Raw genomic sequence first — 21,199 nt, forward strand, 5'->3', positions numbered from 1 at the left:
ATTCAGTCAGCAGATGGCAGCAAATCACAAACAACAAGCTCTTAACAGAGCTTGTGTGTACATTTTCTGTCTTGACATCAAAATAAATCACTATTGTATATATTTTTTTACTGTTAAAGAAAAGACTGTTTAAACCACTAAACACAAAATACTGAAACTGGAGAGTAACAGTAACAGACAGACTAAGGATCTTCCCCATTGTTTTCCTGATTTTAAATATTTAATTATGACATATTTCATTGTTTTATTACAATATCTTGGCAAAATGATGCTTTCAATTTCACTTGAACGCGTTCCCCTTCACTTGAACGCGTTCCCCTTTGTGCGTGTCTGCCGCTCAACATCCCAATAAAAAGCAACGAATGTTGTGCTCGCAACAACAGTCATTGCATGAATGTCTTTTGACAAAAACGTGAAAAACCCAAACATATGTCGACACTTTCGAAAGGAACGTTACACGCTACATATTTGTACATTTGAATGACACGATTAGAGGAGACCTGAGGTGCCCAGAGGGAATTTTATTCACAAATTCAATACATCATCGAGAAAGGCAGAAAATCTGAACCACAAGCAAACCACGTGTAAAGCCCTCACTTAAGTCTACATGAAATCGTGATCTGATCTGTTAATAATCAAACGCGAACAAATAAACATTCCCAAGAAGCAAAACCAACGAACAAGCAAAAAGTTGCCTACATATCAGAAAAACAGTAGCAAAATGAGATTTTTATACAATAATAACAACCAACTCATACACTCAAGCCGATATTAGATTATTTTTATGTTGCTGTTGGTAGCACATCAATTATTTTATTTTGGAAAAAAGATTGAAAAAAAAAACAAACAGCAGAAGCTATTTGGGGTGGGGAAAAAAAATAAATAAAGTGATCCGGTTTTGCTCTCAAGCGCCCAGCATTTTCTTCACCATGTATCCGGGCATGTTGTAGAGGAAAAGGCCCAGGATGGCCAGCAGCAGGAGCGCCGTGACGATCTTGATGGTCAGCCACCGGTACTGGTCGCACACCAGGTGCTTCGCTGCTTTGAGCGGGATGAGGAACCAGAGGAGGGCGATGTCTGGGCGGCTGTCGGAGCACAGAGAGGCCAACAACAAATCTGAGCACGGCCGTTTCTCCTGCGTCAACGCGTAGCGCGCCGACAAAACGACACAAAGAGCGAGGAGCACTTGTTTCATACTTAGGTTTCTCCAGAGGGTCTGGCTCGTTGCGCCCGTCTCCCGCTGGGCTTTTCTCAGCTTCCTCCCCGGTGAGAAGGTGCAGCTCCGCTTCCACCTTACCCTGAAGACACAAGAAGTTTCATTTTCCCCAAGTCGGGTTACGCAGAACTCCCACAAAACATTCCGAGTCGAGCTTTCAAGAACCGAATCGGGACACTTCTGCAACAAGTTCGAACTGACGAAGCCCACGACGTCAGCCTGCTCTTCTTACTGCGTTTGCAACAGTTGTCCTTCTGTGACCTGCAGCTGTTTCAGCACAAACACTTTGACCAAAAACTGGTCAGGAAGATGCTGCAACACAGGCATCATTGACAACAACGAAAAGCATGTTTAACATCAACGTGGCTTTAGATGGTGCTGGTCGAAAAAGACCTTCTAGCTCCAAACTCACCACCTTCGGGCTGAATTGAAACTTCCTGCTGCCCGAAACCGGATCCTTTCTGATGGGATAAATGTTGAATTATTTGGCCACAATAGCAAGAAATACGTCTGGATGAGTCAAAGTTAGGCTGTCAAACCAAAGAACTACAACTTCAAAGATCTCTTGGATCTCAGTTTTATTTTTATAAGTAAAAGTGAAAAAATAAACTAACAAAAAAAAAAAAACGAAGGAAAAACACTGTCGTTGCTGCATCTTGTTGAGAGTTTGGAGTGAGCCAGCTGGTTGAAACTTCGAAGCAATTTGGCATCTCAGCAGGAAACTTCACGCCAAACACATCAAAACCTGTTTGGGATGGCCCAAAGTTCACAACTAATACTTACTGAACTTGAAATCTGATTCATATGTGATGTGGATATTTGCAGAAATGGCCTGGACTGTCTGCGGCCGCCACCCACCGTGAGCTCAAACTCGTCGTCTTCTTCGTTCCTGGCCACAAACGGCCACCAGCCTTTGATCCTCTTCTGCTTGAAGATGGAGACCATCGGCATCTCCGCTTCGTTCGTCACCATTTCGATGGTGCACTGCTTGGCCGTCTTCGCGCCGCGCGGGAAGCGGTTCAGGTCCAACTCGATCGCGCCTGTGGAGACATTTTGCTTTCAGTGGGCCCAAAGACAAGTTTAGAAACAGCAACTCTATAACAGTCAAACTGATTTCGTTTTAAAAATACCCAGAAAATCATCGGCGGAAAAGTGGTCGGCGTCCCACACTTGGAGGTTCAGTCGAGGCGGGATCTTGTACTCGGTCTCATCCCAGGCAAACATGGACTCCTTCTTGGAGATGACGATCTTCTCCTCGGCCACCAGGTAGTCGAAAGGGTAGATGAAGCGCCAGTTGAAGTTCCCCTCCCCGGTGATGGAGTGGTAGTGGACGTCAGTGTCCTGCTTGTCCTCCTGCTGTCCCTTCAGCCATCTGCCGACGGAGACCGAGGGGCAAACAAGAGAAGAAAAATGGAGACCCGACCCCTTCACATGGAGGCGTTTCTGCTCGTCTGGTTGTTGGCGGGAAAAGTCACCCTCGCACAAAGATGTCACTTGATTTCTCGCCCGTGAAGATGTCATCATCCTCTAAGACCACCTCGTCCGTGTTCCAGATGATGACCCTCAGCTCAAACCTGCACAGGAAAAGGTCATGTGAAAACGAGCTTTGGACACGTCAGGCTGGGCTCCTGAAATCTCCGACGCGTACTTCTTCGGCTTCCGTGGTGAAATGTCAAGCGCGGGACCGGGCGCGGTCTTGTCCTTGGTGAACAGATCCACCCACATCTCGATTCTTCCCTGCACACGGTTAGATCGATAGTTAAAGGCAGCTCTCAGCAGACAGGAAGTCGACGTTGCGACGTTTACCGCCGTACTTGTTCGATTCCCGGTTTGTCGGGATGGAGCAGCGGTCTGGTCTCTACGTGCTCCGGGACCAGTTTGCAGCCGGCTTTGGGGATCCCGTCCCAGTGCCTCAGCACAGTCAGAGCGAGGTGCTCGTCCGTCTGCTTCTTTAAGCCTGGCAAACATCATCACTCGTTCACACTTTGCAAAAGCATTCCTGCCTCTTACGCTCCTCACGTTTCAGTGAGATTTTTACGAGACAGAGCAAAAGGAAGCGGCACGCGTCTGTGAATTTGGAGGGAAAAGATGCGTTTGTTCTCAAATAAATATCTGCAACAACAGCCTAAGCTCTGTCAAGCTCGAATGAAGGAAGTTGAATATAAATACATGCCAAAAACGTTCACTTTTAGTGCTACTTTGTGTTGGTCCATCAGCTGAAATCCCAGTGAAGTTTCACTAAATATAGATTCTTTCAAATGTTTTTCCGAGCCCACTATGAATCTTTCCAACATCAGATCAATGGAACGGTAGACAGCAGCAGTTTAGAGATACCGTTTTCATCCTCGATCTCAGTCGGTGCCATGAAGACCCGGTTCTCCACCTTCACCCTTCCTCCGGGGCCGTAGTGCGGGCCGTCCAGTTTGCCGTCCTTACACAGCTTCGCCAGGATGTGTGTGGGCTTCATGGGGTCTCGCCACACATTGTAACCATGGCTGTACGGCAAACAGCGGGTTCATGTGTAAAGTAAGAACTAGTAAGTCTCCGAGATGCAAATCTGTACCCTCGGTTATTTTGTTTTATTAAGTACATTTACTTTGCTTTTATGGGTTTCAGATTCTTACATGGCGTAGTTGCATGAAATCCCACACGTGGCTCTGTGTTTGCTGTAGAAGCGATTCTCCAGGTCGACCTTGGTTTCTCCAATCAGATCATCGGTTCCCACCAGGTCCCAGTCATAAATTGACACCGTCAGAGTGGAATCCATGGGGAACGTGGCCTCCACGTCAAAGGATCTAGGACCACGAGGAAAACGCTCGTGTTCAGGAGAGAAACGCAGCGAGAGACGCTGTTGTTTGGATCCTGCGCAGGAATCCAGCCGGTTTTCCGTCACTTACTTGCCAAACAAAGGGTTCAGCTGTTTGGAAATGTAGTTCTCCTTGTCTTTGATCTCCGTTTTCCCCAGCTTGATTGCGATGTAGGGGTCAGCTTTCCCGTTTATGTCCGCCGGATGCAGATCTGTCGCCTGGAAAGAAACAGAACCGTCAAGGCACTAAAAAACAAAACGAAATCCGACTCTGTTTTCAGAGTCGTCACATCATTGTGCGTTGAAGCTCCAGAGCACAAAGGCTTACCCTGACGACATAGATGCGGACCAGGACGTTAACGGGGTCGTTGTTAGGGATGTTCTGAAACATTCCTAAGTTGGAGTCGAAGCTCATGTCTCTGGGTAAATCATCCGACACTTTGTACATGCACAGCGAACCCTGATGGGGGAACGGTTAAAGGAGAAGGAGTGGAACGTAGCACAAACACAAACCATCACTTATAAGGCCGGAAATGCGCATGCGGAGCTCTCCTCACTTTGAACTTCCCCACGATCCTGTCCTCATCTGTCACGTTCTGGTCGTCGTCGTCACCGCCCTTCCCTCTGAACAGGTAGAAGGTGTGGAGCCAGTCCTCAAAGTTGTCAAATTCGCTCTCCAGTTCCTTTGGATACACCTTAGTTTGGGAGCAGGAAGCACAACGTTTACCTCTCACCGCGCAAAGATTACCTCATCCGCCTGGATGACGTAAAAAAAATCACACCACGATGGTTCATCCTCCACCTTCAGCTCATCCAGCTTTGGCTTTTTCTTTTCAAATGGATCCACAGCTGCCCTTTTCTTGTCCTTCTTTCCTTTTCCTCTCTTGGGGGCTTTCACTGGAGCGTCGTCAGCTGTGATGTAATGACCATGCAGAGAGAGAGAGAGAGAGAGAGAGAGAGAGAGAGAGAGAGAGAGAGAGAGAAAGGCTCTTGAGAGAAGCTGGGACTAATGGATCATTTCGGCCTAAAATTGACCTTCCTCAGCTTCCCTTCCATGTAAGAAATATGTCACTGGATTAGACACCTCTGACATGAAAACTTATATTCTTACCAGTTTATGTAAATTTACATCTAAGATGTCTGTAATGCATCTATAATATATTTAGATGATATATTATCCCAATTTTCAGTCGTATCGCGATCAAAGGTTTTCCCTGAAACGATGCGGCTATGTTGTAAACCGTCAAAAAAAAAAAAAGACCCAGAGACAGATCCTTGCGGGACTCCAGAACTAACTCCTCTCTTCTCAGGGTCACCATTTTCAATAAGGACCTAAGTCATTTTCAACTGAGAATTAAACCGCTGCACTCTATATAATCTACATAATTACTGAACCTTTAAGAGTTGAATGTCAGAATATTGAGATGTAAGATTTTTTTTCTCTTCACCTCCACCATCAGCGATGTCCATGTCTTCCTTTTCTTCTGAATCTGAGAGAGCTGCCTCCTGAGCCCTGAGAGCCTGAAACAGTAAGGAAGTGTTTCTTTACTCTAAAAATATAAACACACTGTACTTCATAGGACACATTTATGTCTTCACGGGACATAGGTTTTAAAAGTAGCTACTTTTAAAACTCTTCCTTACCTCAGTTAAGGTTTCAATTGAGGCAAAATATTTGGACCACCAGTCCAACATGCTCTCATCAAGTTCCTCCTCTTCAGGTTCGTCCCCCTTCTTCCTCCTCTTCTTTTTACCTTTTTCGTCCTTGTCGTCGTCCTTTTTTACATTCAGTGCACATCATGGATATTGTCAGGTTTCGTAAGGACAACGCAAACTGTCACTGAAAGTAATCAGTGGTGATATGCTCACCTCAACTCTGATCACAGCTTCAGAGCACTGGAGGGGGGGGGGCGGAGAGAGCAGCAAGTTTAACATGTGCATTAATCAATCAAGTTGATTTGGGTGGTGCATTTCACAGCAACATGGCAGTTTGAATGATATGGAAGGAGCTTTGAAGCTGGTTTAAGTCTTTCGAATCAAGTTTTCAGAGTTTGAACTTACAGAGTCCAGTTTGACCACGGTGTCCATCTTCTTGCAAGCAGGCTCGGTTTCCATGCTTACCACAATAATTTCCTCTGAAAGACAAAGCAGCGTACGACTGAGGCCAGATATTTGCAAAATAGGTTAAAAAAAAGAAAAGAAAAAAAATACATATGAATATTTGTTGTTGTTTTCTGACATTAAAAATAAATGTGAGACGATCAACATTATTTCTGTGTGCTAAATGGAAAGATATTGAGACATTTCTTTTAAAACCTTTGTTTTTGATAGAATTGCTGATTGGAGCTCTACGCCCTGGGCAAAACCTTTTAATTAGCCTTCCACAATAGTTTTCTGTAAGTTTGGCCCATTCCTCCTGACAGAAGGGAGTCGAGTTCGTGGCCGAGCTTTGCCTTCCTCGTTGCTCGTCTTCAAACGTAGCTTTAATATTCTTTCCTTGTGCTGACACATATCTCGCAGTCAGTATCGCAACAGGACATCATCACTCCCTTCGTGGTTTGGACGTTTTCTCATTTAACCTCGGACATTAAGCCCAAACATGTTGATTTCAGTTTTGGCAAACCACATGACAAACCTCAAAAAATGATGGCCTTTGTCCCTGAGTGCATGTGCAAACTGTATTCTGAGTGCTTTGGACTAATGGCTTCTTCCTTGATGAGACGCTTTTTACCTGATGACGCTCTTTGCCAGCTCCAGCCAGCGTCTTCTCAAACGCCTTTGCTTTATGTTCTTGTTCTTGTGCTGACAAGAACCCGTTTTGCCCCAGCACACACATCTCTGAGACACAGAACTCGCCTCCTGTAAGGTTTTCCAGTGGCGTTCATACTTGAGTATGATTGTTGAAGTAATTAATGGTGGCGCATTCAAACATCTGGACATTGTTCCAGCACAAGTTTGCTGAGCTCCACAGGTGTCCTCCCAACGCCTTGACTGTTTTTATTTTCGTGACGTCATACAAGAAAACTGTGTTGAAAATACGCTTCAATTTCACTCACAAGTTTTAAACTAACTGGGGTGTGGCCTATATATATTAGTTTGGTAATCCTACATATTTTATCTGATTTAATGGAGGAAAAATATATATAATGGGCCTTTCATAATATGGCTTATGTAGATACTAGTACCATAGACACACAGTAGTAGAAAGAACATTGTAGTTAGCTCAAAAATATACTCTGTGCATCTTAACAGCTGATTCACATGCACCTGGTTTGTAGTTGTGATGTGGTGAAATGTGTCAAAATAAAAAAGTTCAAAGGCTGTGAATGCTTTCCACTGTGCGAGCCCTGCGTTTAGGTCATACCTGTAGTGGACCAGTTGTTGGCCTGCTTGTCTGATCCCCTGTAGATGAACTTGCGCAGGCTGGTGACGGCGTTGGAGCCGACCAGAGTGTAGCGACCAAACGCTCTGCAGTCCACCACACGGATGTTCAGCGGAGGGTGAAGCAGCTCGTTCTCTGGCAAATCCTAACGCACACATTAAAAGATTCTCTGACTTGGTCAAATCTAAAGGAACGGCACTCAGACGCCTGGTCTTTAAACGTCCACCAATTAGTGTTTATCATTATTGTCGTTTCTCAGCCAAGGGAGTGTTTAGGAAATGACACAGTACCACTTCGAACCACTTGACCAGAGTGCTGAAGTTGGGGTTCTTTTTGTAGTTGGGAATGAGGGCCGACTGAACACCCTTCCCTGCACACTCAATGTCCACACGGGGCCGATCCACCTGGGCCAGGTTCACCCTCTTCAAGTCCCTCAAGCCCCAGAACAAAACCTGCAGAGAAGCAACATGCACATGTTGTCGAACTTTCCACAAATGCATCAACAATCACGGAGGTTTTCTGAGTAGATCTGAAGCTCAGACCTCAATCCTGTACTTGCTGAGCACTGGTCTAATCCCCAGAGGCACAGGCAGGATTGGGCCGCGGTCCATATCTGTAGGCCCGTCTATGGGAGGAAGGTCCGCTTTTCCATTGGGGCCAATCTGAGAGACGACAGCAGGGTGAGGGCGCGGGAAGGCTTATAAGTGGAAAGCCTTTTAAGTGCGAGAACCGCCTTCAATTAACCTGCAGAAGCTCAAAGGCTGCCAGCATTTCTCCAGCGGCACCGTTCCCACGGTAGACCTGATAATACTCCAGCTGGGGTGGGAAACGCGGCGGCCCATAGTGCTCATCCGCCATCTTGACCAAAGGCTTTGCAAACGTCCTGCCCATGAAGTCAGCTTTACCCTGAGAGCATAAAGTGGACGATTAGACATTAAATCTGCACTGGATATTTCAGTTTTGGCATTAGTTTAAAAAGTGTCAATATTCATGGTTTTGATTAGCATAAAGAAACATGGCTGGAGGTGCACATGTTTCAAGATTTCAAATCTCTACAGACACAAGGAAAGGAAAAATAATAACATCAAGATACCCTTAAAATAACCAGTAAACTGCAAAATAGATGTATCTGTGTAATGTCAAAGAACAGTTGAATAACCTCCTGATGCCTCTGAGAGCTGCGAAACTGAAATCTTTCTTGCAGTTAGTGGTTATAAAGAGTCACATACTTTGACGGCCACATACAAAAGCACAAAATTTCACAGAAAGGAATGCAACAGGGATAGGACGCTAGTGCAGGGTCCGTCTGTTTATCCTTGCGGACCTATCTTATTCCTCTTGCATGCCTTTGAATAAAATCTACTCTGCACACTTTAAAATTCTGCTACCGTACATCAAGGCAATCCACACTCTACTTATCCACAGCGTCATCCAAAACATTGGGGTTATTGTCAGGAGCAGATATAAAATTGTCAGTCAGAAAACATTTCTTCAGGTTAGAATCACATTACGTTGATGTCAACAAACAAAAGACTGTACTTATAAAAAACAGATTGTTGGATTATAAATAAGGATGTCCAGTTTAAAGGATTCTTAGGTGGTCAGCCACATCTGTGTGGCTAATTTTAACAAACATGGCTTATTTTCCTGAGCAGGTCTTGGAAAACTGTCAGAAACAAAGTTTAATGCTCACAGGTTTAAACAAAAGAAATTCTGAGCAAATTTACTTCTTCAAAAAACATTTGCAGTGTAAGAGCCGGGGTGCATTGGCTTGTTGTGTGACTTGATTCGTGAGCTGTTCTTATATACCCAGATGGCTTTGGGTGCAACATGGAGAGCTGTAATCTCTCTAAGCTACAATTTTATCAAATTGCTAAATTTGTGAAAGAAAAAAACAACTTTCTTTGAATTTTTGTCAAAACAAATTTAACTGGAACGACTGTAAAATATGCTACAAGCCAAATCATCAACAAGTAACATCAAAACAGAGAAAAAGGATGATAGCATTAGCCTCGAACTTCAGCAAATTAGTTAGGAACAAAATAATGTAAGCACGATCATGACGCGAGTTCATGAGATTATTACTGAAAGTTGCACCATATATTGAGTTACAAAGTTGTTCAGGTTTTAATCGTGTTGAATTTTGCGATTGTCTTGCTAAAACTTTGGTTGGGATAATCTGGCATTGTCAAAGAAACAAAGTGACATCTGATATGAAATTGGTTTGTGAATAGCAGTAATTCTGATGAAGCTATGTAAAATTTGAAATCTACATTTCGATTTTAAGAGTCGTCATTTCGTCTATGAAGGACTGAATCGTAAAAGGACTAAGCTTAAGGTAAACACGTCGCCACCGGGGAGAAAAATAGCGCAGATCAGGACATCCCTAATTATAATTTGGATACAAATTCACAATGAAAAGGTTGCTGTGTCATTAGTCCTACGCTCCCCGTGAATCAAAAGGGAGAGCTTGTGGCATCTCCATATGAAAACTATTCCTCACCACTGTGTCCTGGTCATAGAGCTCAATGACAATAATGGGTGGATCGTCCCTCAGTTCGTAGGCCTCGCCAAACAACTCCACGTTCTCAAACACCAGCAGCTGGTCCCATGTGGGGCAGAGGGTCTCAGCCAGCACCTGCAAGAAAGCAGAGTATTTGTTCCCAGCCCATTTTTTAAAATTTATTATTATACCTTCATTAAAAAAAAGAATGGGTGGATGAACTCACTTCTGTGACTTGGCTTTGGGTTGAGAAGAAAACCCTTGCGAAGGGATCAGACAGGCCTGTGCTGTCAGCAGCAAACAGGCTGCGAGCCTGGTACATGTGGACCCTCAGCTGGAAGATTTGCTTCACTGCAGTGAAAACATTCATCCTCTCATATGCAATGTACTTTGAAGACACTTAAATGCAATGTATTCCTTCTTAGACATCTGTTACCAGTGTCAGTAATCAATGTAATCTCCTTAGTGCTGCAGGAAGTGCCACAATTTTCAATAATCAAGAAGAGCTACTTAATACGGTCTGAGATTTACGAAACACTTACTAAGTAATCTAATTTACTCTCCGAGAACTTTCATACCCTCTATGTGCCATAAACGTATCAGAAACTCCTTTAAGCCTAACCCTAACCCCACACGACAGCCCAACTCTTCAAATTTCTGACTAAGTCCTGCAAATAAAACCGATGTGTTACAAGAAAGTCTCAAAAAAATATATGGTTGATCTGAAGAAAGTATCCGCTAAGTTAACCAGTAAGTTCCAGAGAAAAGTTGTATATCGATACCTTGTTCCAGTAAATTCCTACTGGGTTTTGGGGAAAATGATTAGTGAGTTCCAGGAAACTATATGGCAAGTTCTGGAAAAGTAAACGTTTGTTTTTAAGAAAAGATATAGGATCGTATCTGTTGAAATGTTTTAGACAGAACCCTGTAAGTTCTGGGAATTCCTGGTAGAGCATTTGAAAGTTTCAGAAAACAACCTCAGAAGTTTCCTAAAGTGCTTTGTAGTGCAATTTAAAAGTACTATTTTAAAACTGCGTCAAAAGTAAGCGTGTATGATGACATATTGCTCCAGTTGATGATCTTACTCATGTAGGTGAGGCTGATGGGCGGTGAGGACGGCATGCCGGGCCCCTTGGACAACTTATTCTCCTCAAACCCGTTGGGCAGGCCGCTCAGGTAGTCTTTGCGCTGCCTGTTCAGGCCCAGCCACAGATAAATCTCTAACTTGGACTGAACTGTCCAGCCAGCAGGTCCGAAACCTTTTTTACCAGGGATCTTAGGCAGAGAAACATTCTTTAGGGGTTTATTCATCTTCAGAACGCCGTAAGCAAATAATAACAATAATAATAATAATTAAAAAAAACACATCAAATAACAAGAACATAATGGTATTTTGGATTGGTTTTCTTTTTATGTTTCAGCTCACCCTGAGGAAAATTGTTTTGACCTTGCCACAATCTTTCCCCCTTTCCTCATCTATACTGGAGTACAGGATGTCTTTGGAAGGAACCCGGGCGTAAGCGATGCGCTTTCCATTGCTTATCATCCAGATGAAAACATCAGGAACACTGTGCTGGGGCTGTAAGATTGTAATTACACCAGAATGCGTAAGGGACATTATATGGTCTTGCAAAATTATGAATTTGTTATTACTTGACTCGTTTGGCGATGGTCTTTACCTCGTCGGCGAGGAAGCGGAGCCTTGTGTGGAAGTTATGAGCCAGCTTGAGCTTATCCCTGACTGTGGTCTTTTTCACTTGTGTCCTCATAGTCTTTGCTTGTTGACCAATGGCCTCCTAAACGCAGAGATCGTTTAGCAAAACAACGCAAACGCATCACGCTCGGCCGACAGCAGGAGAGAAGACTTACCACTTCTGACAAGCAGAGCTTCAGCCTCTCCTTGTCCAGTTTGGTTCTGCCAGACTGATTGTGGTCCTTGTTTGCCAGAGCAATGAATTGACTGAAAGAACACGAGCGTGCTCAGTGTGAACGTTTGAATTTGTCGAATCAGACGGGTCCAGTTTTAGTTTTGGAGGCGCACAGACCTGCACCCTTGGCTGAGTTCCTCCAGAACGCCTCTCAGCCTTCGTTCAGGATAGGTCTTCTCTGTTTTGATGATCTCCTGCACGTCGTTTAGTCCATCCTCCTGCAACCACCCCCCCAAAAAAAACACAGTTAAACATCAGATTCAACAATATTGGCAACTACGATTTACGACCAGTGAGTAAGAATCTCTGTGCCCTCATGGTAGCCGTCCACTTGCCAGTTTGTTCGCAATGTTGTCGATGATGTTGGAGTTGTACAGCCGCCTTCTCTGGTCCTGCCACCAACTTTTGATGTAAATGCACGGCTTCCTCTCAAAATAGGGCAGATGGAAATAGTTTCTGTGGATTCAAGCAAGAGCCAAGGTGATTTTGCGCTTCCAAAATTGCTGCTTCAAGATGGATTCACAAAATGCGTAAATAGAAACGCACAAAATGAACTTTTCATAACGTTTTCCAGCCCAAACCGGCAAAGTGTAAGGCAACAGATGAATGCTTTTTAAATGCTTTTACTAATAAAAATGAGAAAAGTTAGGTCTCTCTTTAAGTTCAGGACTCTTTGTGGTGGTGCCACCACCGAGATGAGATCGGATCCGACGCTGATTGCCATCAGAAGTCATCTAATTAGTAAGCAGAGTCCACTTGTGTGCAATTTAATCGGAACGCAAACACAGGTGGTCCGTGAAGGCCTCCGAGGTTTGCTGGAGAACATTAGTGAGCAGCAGCGTCAGCAACTATTAGGACCAGTTAATGAGAAGAAAGGCATCGTTAAGTGAAACTGTCACAATGGAGTCTTCATGAGTGCTTATGATTGTTGTTATAAAATGTCATTGGGAAAATAATGACACTTTAATGCAAAGTTGATACTTTTAATTGACTTTTAAGTTATATTACAACTTGTCATTAAAAGTGTCGTTATTTATAAAATAATGCAGAGTGGACACTTTTAATGGACTTTTGGTGCAATTTTGCATTCATTCCTGAATGACACTTCAAGACAGCAGTCGTAGCCATTCATGAGGAGTCCTTCATGTTCATAGTAGGTGTAATATGACGTTACGCACAGCCCTTCAAATAAAGCGTTACCGTTTGGTTTGCAAAAAAAAACAAACATCTCACAACTATGAATTATTTCCTTTCACATCTAAATATTCCTCTTTGTTTGGCTGCTTGACTGGCTCTGACCGGTCAGTGACGACAGGTTTCATGGGCGGCGTGGTGGACACTGAAGTCAGGTCTCCGTCATCGTCCATCTCCTCCTCGCTGGAGTTGTGTATCAGCTCGGTTTCCTCTTCAGCGCCGTCGCCGCCGCCGCCCTTCTTCCCCTTCGTCTTGGGCTGGATGACGCCGTCGTTCTCGTTTCCATAGTAACCTGGAGAGAGCAGCTTTCTAAATATGAACTTTGTCCCTTTACGTCTTCCGACCCACTCCGAAAAAAACGTACGGGTGGGCGACACGGACGTGGGATCTTCACGCGACCTTTTGTGGTCCTATTGTGATAACGTAGAGACGATTGAAACAAAATAGTTATTGCTCATTTTTTATGCAATTGTATGACTACGTAGCCTGGCATTCGTTGTGCCACAAAGACAAATACTGGCCTTGAAAATCATTCCTGTTTGAAATCGGCTTCTTAAGGACATGACATATATGTTATAACAGTATCCTGCACACAATAACTGCATTTAAACATATTTTCAAATTTACTGATATTTATTCGTGCTCTCATGAAAGAGCAAAAGTATAAATTTTGTATAAAACTGTTGGTTTTGTTATTTTTTATTTACCCCAGATAACAGAAATCGATCTCATTGTGACAAGAAATTTTAAAAGATAAAAGATGAAAGGTAAACGATAAACGATTCGATAAAGACACAGCTGGCGTACCTATTGTGACCTCAAAGCTGATTGGCTTGTCGCCGATCTTTCTGTCTATCATTGTGGCTTCCAGGAAAGACCCAAACAGGAAGAAATCCTCCACCTTCCCAGTAGCAGTCTGGGGACAAACAAAACAAACATAAATTATAATAATAAAAAAACACACACACACACAACTGTAAGCGTTTAAACATGAGTAGCCTCATCAATGCAAACAGCTATTATTTATGCATGCGACGGGCTAAATTAGAGCTGTTAATAATTCACATTAAAAGCAGCACAACGACCTGTCGGCAGCAGAAACAATATGATCCGCTCGCATGGCTGCCCATCCGGAGCAGAGACCCACCTCGGAGATGTTGGGCACTCCCTCCACCTGGACCTCGGTGGAGCTGGTGACGTCAGGCGAGGTCGGGTCCAGGATCTCCACGCCCAGGCTGATGAGCAGACGGGCCCTGAAGGACACGCCTTCGCCGAGCCCCTCGTTTAGCTCCTGGTACTCGTCCATCAGGGTGTAGGTGCGGGTGGAGCCGTACATGTTCACCCAGGCGGGCCCCATTGTGGGAAGGAAGCCTGGGAAGCAGAGTGCAGACGATTGGCAATGTGGAAATTGACTGGACAGGAAGAAGACGATTAAGCAACTGGGTGACCTCCAGTTTCAAAACAGTTCTGAACTGGTTGCACAGGAAAAGTAAATACTCTGCGTTATCTGGCCTACTGGCAGAGGCTGTTCTAGCTGAAATGGTTCCCGGGCGAGCGCCTTTTCCGGCCCACCATAAACATTCAAATACTCAACTACTTTTCCAAACAAAGCGCATTCTGCAAAAAGTAAAAATAATAACAACAACAACAAAAAAAACAGAACAGAAAACCCTACTGTATTCTCTTTCTTTTTTCAGCTAGCTTATTGGAAATATTAAGAGCTAAAAAAGAAATTGGTCCGATAATAGATGACCTGCACAGACGGACTGATTTCAACAATATGTTCGAGAGAAGAGAAGATCTACCAACCGCTAACTATTTCAAAGTGTCAACAATCACAGCAAAATAATGCAGTCCAGGATTGTTTAGTCAATCCATATCATATGTTTGTCCTAGTTCTCCAAACCTAAAGCCAGGAAATTATTGAAAACTGTTACTTTTCTGTTCGTTTCTAAACGAGTTTCTAAAGCTCTGTTTGGTGTAAATTACTCACTTGAAACCTGACTGGACCAAATACGTAATAGTTTGAACCAGAGGTGGTCAAACACATTCCAAGTTGCCAAATTAGACACAAACTACATCAGTCAGCATTATTGTCATACTGGATGTACGTCACATGGGGGCAGCAGTACCACTGACATTACATGCAAGTAGGCAATAGAAAACTCTATCAGGGCGCAAAGAATGGAGCTATTTTTGTGGGTAGAAAAGCCATACCATCCACATCAAATAAAACCTCCTGCTTGTTTGAACGCAGTTTTTTTGGGGGAGTGGTAGGGTTTGTCATAAACAATCACCTTTGTCCCCATCATTGGAAATCTTCTTCAGATCCAAGAAGTGTGTTCCCATGGCCACGTCGTTCACTTTATCCGAGTCCCGGATCTGGATCTTCATGCGCTTGCAGAGGGGAGGAAACATCTCCGTGAAAACAATCTGCTCGTTCCAGATGGGCTCGTAGCAGCTCTTCTGTACTGAAGTTTTGCCCTGTGGTCACAAATGAAACACGTTCGCCTTCTGAGTCCTGCTAATACGCGGCAAATACAAAAAGGTGGCCGTCATTCGAGCTGACCTTCTGCCCTGCAAAGAGCACTTGAACGTAGGGATCGACCAGGTCTTTATTTTCTCCTATAAACGCCTTTTTCACGTTGGCCATGATGCTGGTGTTCATTCTGGGGAGTCCCTCTGCTCTGTAGATCTTCAGGTAGTAACGAGCCCACTGGCGCTCTGCAGGAACGCCCTCAGGTAGCAGCAGATTCCTGCCGCAGGCAGAATTTGCTTCTGCATAACTTCAACATTTTCACGGGTTAAACGGCAGACGTCGCAGGTTTTATTTACCCCTCTATGTCATCGTCTTCAGACTCATTGGTCTTGTGCGGAGTTTTAATGGTGTCCCCTTTAGCCACAACTGCGATGTCGCATTTGACGTAGCCTTTGCAGCCTGCTGTGATGTCATCCGGGTCAGACAACAAGGCCCATTTGTGGTAAAACTGATGCTCTGCAAGACAAACACCACAAATGCCAGTTTCATTTCGGATTCCTGATGAGGGGTTTGTTCTTTGTTCACTTTAAAATAAGGATGCAATAATAGATAATCACAATAAATTAACTGTGCAAACAAGAATCAGGTGCAAAAGTTCAGATTTATTGTTGATTTTCTTGAATCAAACAAAAAGAAATGCACATAAAAGCACAAATAATTGCATACGCTTCCAGTAATATTCGGTCAGCAAGGTCCTGGATTTATTCCAGCTGTTCACTTGACCAGTCCTCTTTGCAAAATGTATGGTTGGTTTTCAACCACAGATGCAGCTTTGGTGCATAATTTATACGTTTTTAAGGAAGTTCAAATTGAGGCCAACGCAGAAGCTTAATGTTGGCCTGGTTCATCTGTTTCTAAACCAAGTTTAGTGTTCATTGGGATCAATATCCTACTGAAACGCCCTGCTGTGTCCAAGTTTCAGCCATCTGACAACAAGCCATCAGCCTTGGATGAGGTCAAATATGATTCCAACATCCAAAAGCCTTCATGCCTCCAGTCAATAATGAGCTAGAAGGCAGTGGAGCATCACTGTCACTGTCCAAAAGTGGAGACAGAGAAGCCCCTGCTTCAAAATCGACATCTTCAGACTCAAGTGAAATCTACGGTGGCCTACAAAGGATGTGTGAAGACATCACACTTTAAAAGCAGCTAATTGTTAAGCATCATGTTGTGGGATTGTGATGATGTCAATGACACTTTGTGCTGCAGAAATAGAGGAGCTCCTCTGAGGTCTTTAACTAGACGGCTGAAGGTTGGACACAATCAGACGTTCCAGGATGACGACCCACAAACTGGTATTACAATGGATAACAATGAGCTTCTGAAGTAGGACAGACTTTCAAGCCATTTGTGAAGGTATAGAGACACTTTAAATTCAATTAAAATATACATATATTTATGTAAACCAGCTTGATCTGATAACAGGAGTCAAGCTTCTACTTGTAGACACGCCATAACACTATTGAAGACTCTTTGTGATTTGACGATGTGGATTTGTCCAAATAATAAGCATGTATGTATAATTTCTATCTTGTGTGGATATGAGGTCATCTGCACTCAATATTGAATTGATATACGATTGATATTTATTGACACTGGACAATTATTCCACCACAAACAAAAATAGTTCAAATAAATTTCCAAAAAGCCAAGATATTAAGGCATCTTAATATCTTGCCTTAATAGCTTAAGGCAAGATATTAAGGCAGACAGAGGGCTTGATCTGGAGTTAAACTACCAAAGATGATATTTTCTGACCTGGCTGGAAGTAAACTGTGCCAACATCCATTTTAAAAGAGCCAACCAGCGTCCCACTTCGCAGAAGATTTTTGGAGTGGATCACCTACAAGTAGGTTACAAAATATAGACAATTAAATGAATAATAATAAAAAAAAATTTTTTAAAAAGCCCCCATGTCACAGTCGGTTCAAAGGAGCCGATGACTTACGGACACTTTCAGGATTTTGTCGAACATGACATCCGGCGGGATGTGGAAGTCAAACACAAAGTACTGGAAGTGACAACAGTTTGAAACGTTTTAAGTCAACCTTGAATTTCAGAGAGATTCCCGACACCGCGTGGTCACGACCAGCTCACCTCGTTGTAGTAAGGGCAGTTGGTGGACTCCTTCATGGAGGTGTACTTTTTCTCTTCTCCGATCTCCACACAGACCATGGGATCCATGTTCAGGCCAACCAGCTGCCTGGCTTCAATCACCGTCACGCTGACCTGAAATGACACCATCCATCAGTTTACGTCTGCAAAAACCTGCGAGCTGTCCTACTTTGTCCAATTGAAATAAAATAAAAAATAAAAAACATGTGATACTTTATTTAATTTTTATGTGACAGCCCGTAAGGAACAACTGAGCTTGTACGATCATGTCGATTAGCGCCTCAGGGAGAGTTGATGTCAAAAAGTGGACAATAAGCTGTGCGTATGCCACATTTTTCAGATTTTGAAAACCATGCATATGTTTCCTTCAACCTCCTAGGTCTGATCTACTTCATGAATATTGTGCAAAATACTCATACTGGACACTGAGGTTTGTGGTTGCAATATCAGAAAATGTGGGGGGAAAAGTCTCTTTGGGTGCAAATGCTTTTCCAAGTTCCCAAGTTCCTACCTGGTAATCCATGGGTCGTCCAGAGCTGGGCTCCATCTTGATCTCCGGCTTTGACCTGAGGAGTTACAGATGATTAATAAACCCAGATAAAAATAGGAATCTGTCAGGAAGACGGTCATAATGAGGCTTGCCTTTTATTTGAAACATTGGTGGTGACGGCTGTGACGGAGGCCAAAGAGATGGTGTCGGGATCTGGACCTGCCTTTAGCATGTTCTCCGTCTCCAAAATGGCTGGCTCATCTAGGCATCACACAAAAGACACATCTAAAGACAAATCCTAAAAGAAAAATTCTATATTTATGGAGCTGAAGCGCAACACTTGCTGGAAGAATTGCTCTTTCTCTTGCAACATTGTGCTTTTTGAAAAAAAAAAAGATACTCTCAAATTCATTCTGCGATGCTTTGCACAGGTTAATAACATTATAAGACATGAAAACACATTAAAAAGGGAATATTTAAAAGAAAAATCTGAAGTAAAATACTTTTTAGAGCAAAAGCATTTTTTCTAGATTTGCTTTTGGAATAAACCAGTCTTGGATAAGAACAACTGCACCACATTGTTTGTGCCAAAATGTTCTGACACGTTGTCTGCTTGTGTAATATTAAACTGGACTTTCTGACATGAATCCAATGATCTGCCTAAGGTGATACCTCCTCCTTTGTCCTCCTTTTGTCCACGGTGCTTACTGCGCTTCATGGTTCAAAGGTATCCTCTGAGCGCTCTGCGGCACAAAAAAAAAAAAACACATTGACAATTTTAGACACCAAAACACAGACGAATAGACCGAATATGAGTCGGCCCAAGTTTGTGTGAAATATTTACGTTTTCGGCTCACTCAGCTTTGTCGCACAACGTGCTTTTGCACGACAGGCACATCAGTCGCTTTGCATTTACTGTTGCACAAAAATCCCTTTTAGGATCTGTTTGTCAACATTCAAATATCTATAGAGACGCTATGAAGCTTTCCTGAACTGACAAACACGCTTAAAACTATTTTTTGGTGGTTGGGGGGGTTAAACCTGGTTTCTCGGCTATCCATGGAACAGCAGCCATTCATAAATTGGCTCTAAATTACAACTGATGTTAACACAACTTCAAAACAACGCAGATTTCCACCGATATGCGAACGTTTAGCCTCCTGGGATCCTAATCGAGCTCAAAATCCACTTTAATCCAAATTTAAGTGGATTTATCTTCTACTCCTCTTTGTAGGCGTGCTAAACTCTTGCTTCATTCTGTCTCAACAGCAAATCGCCAGATCTAAGAAAACTTTGAATGAACAAAAACACAAAGAGCATCTTACGTATTACTTTTTTGCAAACCCAAAATCAGTGATAGAGAGTGTTGTAGCATAGTTGATCTGCTGTTATTTCAAGTGAAACGTGGCCTTCAGATGGGGCCTTTTAATTATTTAAATCATCTGACCCTAATACTTCAACTGGAGGGGATACGTTTCACATGCATTGTGAAAATAATACCGTTAGTCTCGTTATTCTGCAGAAATTAATCAACAAAGTGCTCCATTGACACACACGGACACGTCCAGTTCAAAGTGGCTACCTTATTATATGTGACAATTTGGGATTATCAATTATAATATTGGCACAGAGATGGGGGAGCGAGGGGCTGCTTCTATGTTTCTTTGATTATTTTTGATCGAAGAGATGGGGAAAAAACAAACAAACAAGCAAAACAAAAACAGAGAATCAAAAGAAATCAATCTTACATCACCAAAAATAATAAATAAATAAAAATTTCACATGCCGGGTTATGATGATCCAATAGCGTGTAATTACATCAAAATTTGATGGAAAATCAATAAAACCACTGTTTGACCTTCAAAAAAATAAAAAGAAATAAAGAAATAAATGAAAAAAATAAAATCAGCTGACATAAAACAAAAAGTCAAAACAAACTTCCTTCTCAAAGAAAGTCATTGACACGCACTCCTAAACACCGAGGCCTAAACGCCAACATTTTGCCTCTGCTCAGATGATACGTACCATATACGACAAATTATGCTCAGCTCTCTCCTCCACGTATCTCCCAGAGATCTCCTTCAGAGGTACAAAAAAACTCCCAAAAACAGCCCAGAATCAAGAGGTTTCGGTTTCAATTAAAATCGGAGAGATGCTACATTCAGAGAGAACCCAGAAGAAAAGCCACAAAATTAACTTGTGCACAGAAAGGAAATGCGTTTGTTCACGTCTGAGGTCTGGCAGGAGTGAAGCGATACGCCGATGAATAGTGCATGAGCGTCGAACCCGAGACTGGTAACTATAACTAGCCACCGCTGAGAGACGTCACTGTGAGCAGAATCTTCCAATCCGCGGGTTTATAAGATGCTGCAGAGCAAAGAGGGAGGAATTTTATGGGCCACGCCATCAATCTGGTGTCAAAAAGTTACTTTTTTTTATCACTTTATCTTGACCCACAACAATCTACATCAGGAAATATAACTAAACAAAAACACACGTTTTACTGTCATCTCGACGCGGCCGGGCTCTTGATCAAGGGATCAAAGCCAAACTGAGCTGGAAAGAAATGTTTGAAATGTGTGATGTTGCTGTTAGGTGAACAATATTGCCATGCCATCAATGATAGACTTCCTTCCATCACATCTTCCTTACATGGAAGGAAGATGTCAGGCCGGCCTCGCTGGAAGAATGCTTCCTTTTAATCATTAATAACTTGCAGGTCCAAACTGGGTCTTAAGACAATCACACTGTCCTTTTGTCGGCGATGGCGGAATGATGTCAAATCCTATTTGCGACGCTGTTCGCTTCAAACTTAATCGGCTTCGAGCCTGACGATTCTTGAACTGAGCCACATTTTTTGTGTCATGAGAATTTTGCAGTGATGTCCTGTATTAAAGTATTAAATTTGCAAGGCTTCAGAAAAAGAAGAGCGGAAGATCAAACGAACGCACAAAGAAAACGCAATTCTCATTTCCCTACAGAGCTTAATTTGTTTTTTTGGGATTTTTTTAAGTGACAGATGAACA

At 43.0% G+C, this 21,199-nt stretch overlaps 1 protein-coding gene across 1 annotated transcript; it reads right to left on the reverse strand.

The window, feature by feature from the left end:
* Nucleotides 1-501: 501 nt before the first annotated feature.
* On the reverse strand, nucleotides 502-20,406 carry LOC129377432 (otoferlin-like). Its single transcript, XM_055057361.1, has 42 exons — nucleotides 20,199-20,406; nucleotides 18,846-18,916; nucleotides 18,326-18,434; nucleotides 18,195-18,249; nucleotides 17,666-17,797; nucleotides 17,517-17,579; nucleotides 17,327-17,411; nucleotides 15,865-16,024; nucleotides 15,599-15,785; nucleotides 15,327-15,513; nucleotides 14,177-14,400; nucleotides 13,837-13,945; nucleotides 13,135-13,321; nucleotides 12,171-12,291; nucleotides 11,953-12,053; nucleotides 11,777-11,867; nucleotides 11,587-11,703; nucleotides 11,334-11,486; nucleotides 10,993-11,182; nucleotides 10,134-10,258; nucleotides 9,908-10,042; nucleotides 8,149-8,310; nucleotides 7,947-8,066; nucleotides 7,695-7,856; nucleotides 7,387-7,549; nucleotides 6,084-6,157; nucleotides 5,892-5,918; nucleotides 5,667-5,798; nucleotides 5,471-5,543; nucleotides 4,825-4,934; nucleotides 4,580-4,717; nucleotides 4,351-4,482; nucleotides 4,114-4,241; nucleotides 3,841-4,011; nucleotides 3,551-3,711; nucleotides 3,031-3,173; nucleotides 2,865-2,953; nucleotides 2,692-2,790; nucleotides 2,347-2,588; nucleotides 2,075-2,256; nucleotides 1,198-1,298; nucleotides 502-1,085 (listed from the first exon to the last, which is right to left on the reverse strand). The coding sequence occupies exons 2-42, from the start codon at nucleotides 18,889-18,891 to the stop codon at nucleotides 905-907; spliced, it is 5,367 nt and encodes a 1,788-aa protein (XP_054913336.1). The 5' UTR covers nucleotides 18,892-18,916; nucleotides 20,199-20,406; the 3' UTR covers nucleotides 502-904.
* Between the last annotated feature and the right edge of the window lie 793 nt (nucleotides 20,407-21,199).

This window comes from Poeciliopsis prolifica, unplaced genomic scaffold (genome assembly GCF_027474105.1).
Source record: "Poeciliopsis prolifica strain line A6 unplaced genomic scaffold, Auburn_PproV2 SCAFFOLD047, whole genome shotgun sequence".
Lineage (NCBI taxonomy): Eukaryota > Metazoa > Chordata > Actinopteri > Cyprinodontiformes > Poeciliidae > Poeciliopsis > Poeciliopsis prolifica.

Bases quoted from the DNA above. Each gene is read 5' to 3' on its own strand.
- LOC129377432 (XM_055057361.1), bottom strand. From the start codon at position 18,891: ATGAAGCGCAGTAAGCACCGTGGACAAAAGGAGGACAAAGGAGGAG. The intron at 12,054-12,170 runs GCAAGTGGACGG...GGGTGGTTGCAG, and splicing joins ACAACATTGCGAACAAACTG to GAGGATGGACTAAACGACGT. The intron at 2,791-2,864 runs GTACGCGTCGGA...TTTCCTGTGCAG, and splicing joins TCACCACGGAAGCCGAAGAA to GTTTGAGCTGAGGGTCATCA.